This window comes from Lygodium microphyllum, chromosome 28 (genome assembly GCF_053477565.2).
Source record: "Lygodium microphyllum isolate KBCC chromosome 28, Lygodium_microphyllum_v1.1.10, whole genome shotgun sequence".
In the NCBI taxonomy this organism is placed as follows: Eukaryota; Viridiplantae; Streptophyta; class Polypodiopsida; order Schizaeales; family Lygodiaceae; genus Lygodium; species Lygodium microphyllum.
The window spans coordinates 76,887,613-76,898,236 of NC_141162.1; the positions used below are offsets into that span (position 1 = coordinate 76,887,613).

At 38.5% G+C, this 10,624-nt stretch overlaps 1 protein-coding gene across 1 annotated transcript; it reads left to right on the forward strand.

Moving 5' to 3' along the window:
• Positions 1-286: 286 nt before the first annotated feature.
• Positions 287-917, forward strand: LOC148011626 (root-specific lectin-like). The gene has a single exon (XM_087670907.1). It carries the CDS (start codon positions 299-301, stop codon positions 632-634), a length of 336 nt encoding a protein of 111 aa, XP_087527033.1. The 5' UTR covers positions 287-298; the 3' UTR covers positions 635-917.
• The last annotated feature ends 9,707 nt before the right edge of the window (positions 918-10,624 follow it).

Here is a 10,624-nt window from a genome sequence, read left to right on the forward strand (position 1 = left end):
CACCCTGCATTAAATGTGGACCCCATCACCCGCATCACTGTCAGTCCTCCGATTTCGGCCTCATTTCCACATTCACCAGAAGATGGTGAGCTTTAAATTCAGCTCTGGGCTCAGGGCTGAATTGCTGGGCTGCACATTGATTGCACAAGTGGGGCCCTCGCCATACAAGTGGGGCATGAGCCCCAGCTGCTCGACGATTAAGGGCTCGTTATAAGGGCTGGCCACTTCAATAGTGCAATCACCGGCGCTCTTGATAATCTCACTACAGGTCTACTGCATATCAATCAACGCAGCTCCCATGGCTTCTTCTGCTTCTTCTTCTTCTGCTTTCACCCGCTCTCCTGCGGCCCTTGCAGGTGTGCTGCTTCTAATTGGGGCCTCTTTGCTGCTGCTCCCGGTCAACAATGTGGTGGATGCGCAGGGGTGCTCCCAGCCCTGCTGCGGAGCTCTGCCGCAGGGCGGCTTTGGCTATTGCAATCCGCGGGAGTGCTGCAGTCAGTTCAACTACTGCGGCTCTAGCGACGACTACTGCGGCGACGGCTGCCAGCCCATGTACGGCAACTGCAACGGCGCCGCCAGCACCAGCGCTGCAGAGGCCGCCGCCAATACCACCACCAAGGGAGGCACCAAGTGATATCAGCTCACGCTTATGTACATGTACGGGCTATATGCACATATATATAAGTACATTGGCGCTCCCTACGCTGGCGCCAATACTGTTAAACAACTTGACGTTGCTCCACCATCGAGGGGCATGCCTTATGCCCTATAATATTGGCGCTCACTATGCTGGCGCCAATATTGTAAAATAACTTCACGCTGCTCCACCATCGAGGGGCCTGCCTTATGCCCTATAATATGTCCGCGTTTATCCTTCTCTAAAGAATATGCCATTAAATATATAACTTGTTGTCCCACGTTCTATGGTCCAATCCGTCCTTTTCTATGCATATGCGCATACACATTAGACCAAGCACTACACCCACCACCAGCCCAAGCTCAACTACGTACTTCAAATTTCTTTTACTTTGTTCCACTCGTTCTTCCTAATGGTAATTAGTTATAGGTTTAGAGAAAAACCTGAATGCTCTTTCTTCCATGTCACTCTTACCCTCTTTCATGCGAACTTTGCCTCTATCCACATACCCATCCACTTCTTCGTGCATTTTGCATTGAGTATGCAAAGTTTTTTATCTTTGTTGCCATGGTCTTATCCATGATCACGGTGTTTTCCTTTGCTTGTACGCACATGTGATATCATTCTTGGATCCTCCTCGTTGGACCATACATGTGGCATGGAGGAACCTAACTTGGCAAGGTAAGCCAATACATCAACAAAAGACTCTAGGATAATCTAGCCTTTGGCATGCTCACATTCTCCAATTGTGTCCATCTACGAACAAATATTTTGAGAGTTCCATTAATATCTCAAGAAAAAAAATTCATCCTACATGTACCACTCCACAAATAGCTATCTCCTTAACAATACGGATGAGAGGACAAACTTGAGGCATGAATGGAGCATGGGAATGCATCTTTGATGGCACACACGGCTGACATGGGTAATGTTTGAGCCATCGGCATATCACACTTTACCATCTTTTTAAAGCTTACAAATAGACACATTGAATTTAGTTAATTGGAGATAATTATCTATTATGAATTTTTAGAATACTAGAGACGAGTATCAAATATTATATAGTATATACATATCTCTACCTCTCCATTTTTGATGACCACCTCCCTCACTCTCTTGTTTCCATATGCTACCATACTCACAAGCAAAATGAATTATAACAAATAAAGAAATCCACGGTGGATAATGGAAGAAATTGAGAAATATGGAGGGAAAAAGATAGTAAAAGAGACTTACTTGTAGCGTCTAATGCCAATCTTAAGACTTAAGCCGGCAGGGTTGTGATGATGGAACACATTACTTTTTGGCACTTTGCTTTTGGGTGTCTTTGTTTGTCTATTTCTTACCCTTACTTTGTTCTTCTTTGTGATTACCTTTTTCTTGATCTTTGTATAGGCTGGTACCACTTAGCGAACGGACCATAACATACCTAAACGTGGATATTTGGGGGTTGGACTTGATCACTAATGCTCTTCCCACTCTTTCCCCTAGCCTATCATGTTTCTCTTCAAGGGAGCCATACCATTTGAGGGAGGTTTGTATCGTTCATTCAATGTGGTAACAAGAAAGCAATCATGGTTGATATATATGACTTTATTAAGAGTATTCACATGCTCTCCTACCAAAGTGATACCATAAGTGAGACATGCCTCTAACCTCAAAGTGGTTAATCCTATTACATAAAGGAATCACTAGTTAACATACACATATATACATTAGAAAAAATCATACATCAATGAGTAAAGGGCAGTCTGAGGAAATACTTGATACTTTGGAAAGCATGTGGTTGTCATACATAGCCCACTTGAGTATCCCTCACACGATGTCATGGTGATCACCCCTTCACATTGAGGCATGCGTGATAAGAATACATTTGATAATTCCTCCAACTCCTCTATGAGGGGCTTAAGATATAGATCTATATTCTTTACTTTTTGTTTTTTTGTATGAGTAGAGAGAAGGTTCGGATGCAACAACACTCATGACTCTATAAGCTATGCTAACGTCTAACGATGTAATGATAATACATATACATATATCATGATTTATATAATATATTATATATATATTTGTATATATGCACATTTAATAAAAATATATAAATATACAAATACATATAAGTTATACAATATAACTATAGAATATAGTATAACAAGGTATAATATAGTATAAATATTATATATTATACATACCATATATAATATAAAATACATATGAATATATAATACATATCATATTTTGTTTATAAATTATATATATATTGAATGTAAGTGAAGCTACAAACTTCACTTACACTGGTTGGAGGTGGCCAGTCTTGTACATCCTTGACCTTGGCCTGATCTATTGAAGTTCCCTCTCTTGAATCTATAAACCCTAAATACTCGATTTGCTTATTGAAGAACGCATACTTCTTCTTCTTAGCATACAACTTGTGAGTCCGCATTGTCTCAAGAACTGTTCGTAGTTGTGACTCGTGACTTCCTTCATCCTTGGAATATGTTAAGATGTCATAAAAAAATACAAGGATGAAATCATCAAGATAAGGTCTGAATATATCTTGCATTAATTTGTTGAAGGTAGCGAGGGCGTTGGTTAATCCAAATGACATTATGATAAACTCGTAATGACCGTACCTTGTGCTAACAGCATGTTTTGGAATATCTTCTTACTTGATTATGATTTGGTAATACCCTGATCTAAGATCAATCTTGGAGAAAATCTTTGCTCATTGTAATCGATCAAGTAGTTCGTTGATCCTTGGAATCGAATACTTATTTTTTATTGTTACCTGATTTAGCCCTCGATAATCAATGCAGAGACGGAGAGTTCCATCCTTCTTTTTCTGAAATATCGCCAGAATTTCCGAGGGTGAGTTAATGGGCCTTAATGTATCCTTGATCAAAGAGTTGTTTGAGTTGTTCCTTTAATTCTATGGCTTCTGGAATGGACATTCGATATGGTCATTTTGCAACTAGTGCAGCTCCTGGTTCTAGCTTGATTTCGTGGTTGACTTCTCTTTGTGGTGGAAATTCAGTTAATTCTTCAGGGAATATGGCAGTACATTCCTTAAGCCACGACAATTCATCTTCGACTTCTTTATCCTGCTTAGTTTTATTTAATTTGATTAGGTATACAAGTGAGCCTTTTCTTTAATCTTTAGCGATTTGAGAAGCTTTCGCTAATTGAATCTTCAGTTGTCCTGCTTCTCCTTGTGTAGTCACTTGTTGTCCTAGAAGAATCAAGAATGTGACTTGGCCCTTTTCACAATGAATATGAGAGTCATTGGGAATTAACCAGTCCATTCCTAACAGGCACTCATAGGTTCCTAGGTTCATTACTCTGAATTTCATGTTGGTCTGATTGCCACCTAGATTAAACTCCACCTTACTTTTGTTGTGTTGAGGAAACTTCTTTTCCATTAGCTTACTCAACTATGAGCCCAGGTGTACGCATTGTGTCTATGCCTAGTTTTCTAGCACACCTTGCTGATATGAATGAATGCGTGCTTCCACAGTTGATCAAAATTTTAAAGGGTTTACCACTATAGGTTGATGGTGTTTGAATCACTGAGAATTGTCGATTTGGTCCCTTCTTGTTGGGTGAGGCGTGAATTCTTGCTCTCTCCATGTCGGTTTCCAAGGTGGGACCTTCATCATCTTCTACTTCCTTGAGGGTTATGCCGGCAACTCTTCCTCCAGCTATGGTTATCCGGCTCTGGTTGTTACAGAACTTGCTTTGGCATTCATTCTGTTTGAGTTTTGGGCATCACCTTAGGATGTGGCCAGGCTCGTTACAATAATAGCACTTGAAAGTATCCTTATTACCAACAGTAAAGTTCTCCATTGCCGACGTCTTAGCTTTCTTACTATTAGCAGATTGGAATTGACCTTGGGCTCTTTTTGCATAGCCCCTAGTTATATTTGTGTTTTGGAACTTATTATTCCAAGGCTTATCGTTTCTTAGTTTGAACTGGAGTTCCTGAACAATCGGTCTTGGTCTTATCGATGCATCTTGGAGGTCGGATGGACGCATTGCTTTAAGCCGTGAGTTAAGGGGATCATCCCATCCGTGGCAAAACTTGGATACTTGATGTGCAATGTCCATAGACGGTGAATACTTGAGAAGTGTTACAAACTTTGAGTAATAGGCTTCTAGTGTCATTCCGAGTTGCTTTAGACCAAGAATTCCTTCATCTTTTGTGTGCGGTATGCTGGTGAAAGATATCGGCCTCACACTATATCCTTTAATATGTCCCAACAACTGACAGATGCTTCGGAGATTCCTTGGCCTTTACACCATGGTTTCCACCAAATTTGAGCTTCTCCTATTAGCTTTAACTTACTGACCATTGCTTGATTAGCTGGGGTAATTCCATCGGCAATGTAATAATGTTCCATGGACTCAATCCATATTTCTACTTCAACCTCGACATTTTTGCATTGGCCAAGAAAAAAAAACAACTCATATCTCAACTACAATACTAGGTTTTTGATTTCTTTTGGCTCTGATACCACTTGTGACGTATCCGCCTTTGATTACGTGACGAGTAACATTTTAGTAGTTGCCTAGAGTTTATCTTCCAGCCGTCGCCATCCGTACTTTAACCAGAATAATCGGATTTTTTTCTGGCTAGTTAATCCTAGTTCTACCCCGCAAGGGAAGTGTCTTGCCATTACCCACGGAGGACCGATCGGAAGGTTTCTAATTGATCTAACAGTCACCTATCAACAACTAACTCACATCTGGAGGTGTCCTTGAGAGGCTTCTTGTCCGGAAGGAGCAATTGCTATTACCCTTGGTTCATGGAGTACAACGGTTTTTTCCAGTAGCAGGCTAAGGAATTATAAAATCCCTTGCAATGCTCTGGCATAGCTGCTGTACCTTTCCCTTAAGATAATTTACAGTTCGGGTTCTGAAACCAAACCCTAAGTAAGTCCTAGAGTTTCTTCCTAGTGTTTGTTTTTTGGGAAACCTCTCGACTAACCGAGACTACCTTGCCATAGGACAGGACTCGTCGGGAATCCATCCACCCGCTTCCCTCTATGGAAGTTCTTAGTTATCAAATTATCTACCACATTACGTGAAACATATAAAAACAGCTTTATTAATTAATATCCTTATGTGCACAGTTGTTCGTTTACGTAATTTACTCGCGGACATACAATTAGAATAAAACAATTCATTGATTATATTCCATAATGTGTGTTCTCCCGCCCATACAGAAGAAAAAATACAATTTCATGTGCTGCCTCATCCAACGTATCTGCAAATCATGTGCTGCCTCATCCAGCGCATCTGCATGTCACCAAGATCAAATCCACGTATAGCTAGCATTCATAGGTGTCCCAAGTAGAACTCGGGCCATACAAGGGACCAAGTAGTTCCTAGGTGCAAAAAAGGATTTACTAGCTAGAGCCCTCCTGGTATCCTTCCACCTCCTACTTAATATGGTCCCTGCTAGGAGACCTCTCGCCATCGGAGCCGGTCTATGTTTCCGCAGCAGTAAAAACATCCCCTCTTGGTATGGGGATTCAACACCTATCATAGGGCTCCTCAAATTTTATCTATTCCAATATTTAATTCAATTAGGATTTAATCTAGAAAATTCACAAACAAGATTGATATCTTCAAGCAGTTATGATTTAAATTAATCATGCAAATTTTAAGTTCAAGTGATGCTTAATCTGGTAGCAATTGACACTTGAGTTTCAAAGTAATGAACTCTTCCCCTTGGAATTTAACTAGAGGTGTCTAGAATTCGAGTCTCTAACTTCCCAATTCTTGTAACCAAGTTTCATGACCTTAAGTCAGCATTTCTCAAGAGACTTATCTTATTTCTATTGAACTTGAATAGAAGTAAAAAACCTGTGGTATCGCAGTTGGTAAAGGGGCGTTATCCTCGCCCGTGACTCCATTTGTGACTCCCGTGCTTGCAACTCCAACTATTGCTCTACGTTAGTAGGGTTGTTTGTGATTTTCGCTTCTTAATTCTTTTTCTTTGGGGCCATGATAGAATAGAGATGAGAGTAGAGGTATGATAGAATAGTATAGAGTTCTTCAATGTCTTCTCTTCTCGGATCAGAGTAGAAGAGGATGAGAGACCTTCAGCATATCTCAGGCAGAGTCTCCTCCTTCTCGATCAGTGTCTCGTCCTCGTCAAGATTGCTCTTGTTGCTCCTCCTTCTCAATCAGCGTCTTGCCCTCGTCAAGGTTGCTCTTTATGGTCATCCCCAAGCCCTCAATTTATGATTTTTGCAAAGGGGGGGGGGGGGGTGGTGAGGGGGGTAAAGAGAGGGCACCTGCTTTTTGGCTTTTTTTATGACATCATCGATAACAAGATTTCGTTTTCTTTTTCTATCCTGCAACTTGTTTGGATCATAACTTCATCGTATGAACTCCAAATATAGATGTTTGGGTACTTAAAACGATTGGAACACATTTGATCGATATGTTAATGTGGGCAGAGTTACAAAAATCTATCAAAATTAGGCAAAAATGATGATTTTTATAAATCGCGTTATTTTTATCCATCTTTTCTCTTGGACGACTTATTCCCTTCAAAATAAGTCACCGTATATATTTAAATCCATCTAAAGTGGAAATTAAGTCATCTAAACATGATACTAGAAAACTAATCCCGGTCGATAAGCTAGCGCGGGCAGAATTACGAAAATCTATCAAAATTAGGCAAAAATGATGATTTTTACAAATCGCGTTATTTTTATCCATCTTTTTTCTTGGACGACTTATTCCCTTCAAAATAAGTCATCGTATATATTTGAATCCATCTAAAGTGGAAATTAAGTCATCTAAACATGATACTAGAAAACTAATCCTGGTCGATAAGCTAGCATGGGCAGAATTACGAAAATCTATCAAAATTAGGCAAAAATGATGACTTTTATAAATCGCGTTATTTTTATCCATCTTTTGTCTTGGACGACTTATTCCCTTCAAAATAAGTCGCCGTATATATTTGAATCCATCTAAAGTGGAAATTAAGTCATCTAAACATGATACTAGAAAACTAATCCTGCTTCTTGTAAACACAATATTAGTGAGTTTGGGAATCTCCCAATTTTCATTTTTTGAAAACTAAAAAGGTGACACCTGGATAACATGCCCATAAGTTTCTCAAAACCATATGATGTGACCTATCATTAGAAAGCGCTTGAAAAATGGAATCTACTGAGCTATAGAGCACTCAATTTGGAGTTACAGTTTTCAAGTTACGACAAATCCAAAGATTTGACCACGTGTCCCAAACTTATGGGAAATTCCCATATTTCCCAATATGGTGTTTGTAAATCCTGTAGAGATTATGCAGTTTTTTTGTATGGATTATTAGATTATTTTCCTATATTTTAGACTCCTATCTACTCTAATCTATCCATGAATCAAATCACAATCTCAAATCAATTCTCTCTATTTCAATCTCCTACTCTATCCTACTCTAGTTATGCAAGTTTTGGATTAAGCGCATCAAGAAATCAAGAGAATACATCCTTGTCTCTCCATGCCAATCTCTAGCACTTCTACCTTTGGTCTATATTAAGGTGGGAGGCCTTAGTTGTATTTATCCTTTCAGTGTATCCATACTATAGAAGCTCTATCAGTGCAACTATTGAAGCTTTCTATTATCTTCTTCCATTCTATCATCTTGCATTCATTATTAACAGTGAATGAGAGAAAGAGAGAGTGAGAGGCATGTTGAATGAGGGATTGAAGGAAAGTGAAGCTCTATATACCATCTTCTTACTTTTCTTCTTCTTCTCTATTAGGTTTTTGACTCAGTGTGCTTGCTAGTGGATGTTATGGAGCACCAACATTAGATTATGTTTCATGGGTTGTGAAACCATCTTCAAGCCTTTAAGCTTTTGAAATACAATGTGAGAAGGTAAGATAGGTGAGTTCACTACACCTTGAAGATAGTCTTGTATTATTTCTTTCTTAGGTTGGAGAGGACACATGGTTAGTTAGAAGGAAGTGCCGAGAGATAAGGTGAGAGATTGTCACCAAAACAAGTTGCAAGTTCTGACCTCGGGGAAGTTACTATATGTATATCCTCTATATCACGTGCGTTCAAGGCCTATTTATAAATATCATTATCTATGAATTTTTCTTGAATAAAACATAACCCTTTTCTATTCAATCCACAAATAATCCTTTTATTTTTAACCAGTTTTATACATGTTTTACATACAGAAGGGTGTATAAAACTGATTTAAAAATGTATAAAACTGGTTAAAAATAAAGGGATTATTTACGGATTGAATAGAAAAGTGTTATGTTTTATTCAAGAAAAATTCATAGATAATGATATTTATAAATAGGCCTTGAATGTGCAATCGCTGAGGCTCTCACACTCCTACCATATGGTGGAATAGAAGGCTTGTCCGCTTATGTGGATGGGATTGATGGGATATTGATCATCCACACTTGCAAACTAGCATACTCCAAAACACAGGTGACTAGTTTAGGAAGGCCAAATTGGGAGGAAATGATTCATTGAATTGAGATTAAAAAGATTGGATTTGTTAGACTAGAAGAAAACACAAAAATCATACAAAAAAATACAGTATAACTAAAAAAATAACACAAAAATGCAAAAAACACAAAACACACTGTGGTTGTCAAGTTGTGTCTACATTGGAGTGAAAACAACACAAAAATATAAAAGACAAAACACAAGAACACAAAACTCAAAACTTAAAACTTCTTACTTGAATAATCAATGGGTCAATATTGTAGATACATCTTGCTTGTTATGTGTGATTGATTATGCATGCATTAAAGGAAGAAATTTGAGAACAACTCAAAAAATGCAAAACTAAAAAATGTAAAAACAAAAAATGAAACACTCAAACTCATCTTACTTAAATACTTTGTGTGATACTATTGTGGATTGAAAATACATTACCCTTATCGTAGTTATTTGGTTGTATGTGCATTGAAGGAAGGGAAGTAATCAAAACTCAAAAAACATTAAACTCACAATGCAAGAAATACACATCTATTGTTTTCATTATTTGGTTGGCTGTTACTTGTTGCTATATATTGGGTTGGTCGACTACTTTGGCCCTTGTAATTTGATTTGATCTCAATTGAGATCCCTCTCGTTGCACACTACACCCTTACTCCCATAGTGCTTCCATATTAGGACTTCACTTACACACTCGTACTTTCGCACTGAGACTTTTGCAATTGCACTTTCAGACTAGGACTACCATACTCATAGTTACACACTATGACTTCCACACTCATACTTCTACACTCTCACTTCCACACTTGTTATTCCACCCTAGTACTTCTATGCTCACACTTACACACTAGGACTTCCACACTCACACTTCTATAATCTCATTTTCACACTTTCTATTCCCCCCTAGGACTTTTATGCTCACCCTTCTACACTTGCACTTCCACACTCATAGACTAACTTAAGATTCATTGAGTGCAGCATCACTTGCATGCATCATAATTGTCCGACATACAAGGCTTCTTGTGGCACCCTAACCAAGTCTACCAAGCCTAACATCTAAAATGCAAAAGCCACAACTACTGACCCCAAAAAAGAAGAGTTGATACCTCCAACACATCTTAGGGTCAAGTTAACTACTAAGCAAGAGCTCATCATTAATGCTCTCATTAATGAAGGTTTAGATTATAAATTTTGGCTTATGATATATGGTTTGAGATTGGTCAACTTGATCTTGTCCTAACAAATGCAGATGTCAAACCATATAGAGAAGCACCATATTCACTTCTAGGAAGATGTAAAATTCACTTGATTATAGAAACCAAAAGCATATCCATCATTTTCTATATGCTTTCAAATCAAGAGAATATGAGCAAGGAAGTCTTTCTTGAAAGACCTTTAAAGGATGCAACCCAATGTGAAGTGAACTATGTACAAGACATTGAGATAATCATTGCTCTTAGTAAATGCAACTTTGTCTCTTCTCTAGAGAAGGTCAATAAACTTGC

What these genes read in the sequence shown, in the direction of transcription:
- LOC148011626 (XM_087670907.1), top strand. Translation starts at nt 299, where the DNA reads ATGGCTTCTTCTGCTTCTTCTTCTTCTGCTTTCACCCGCTCTCCTGCG.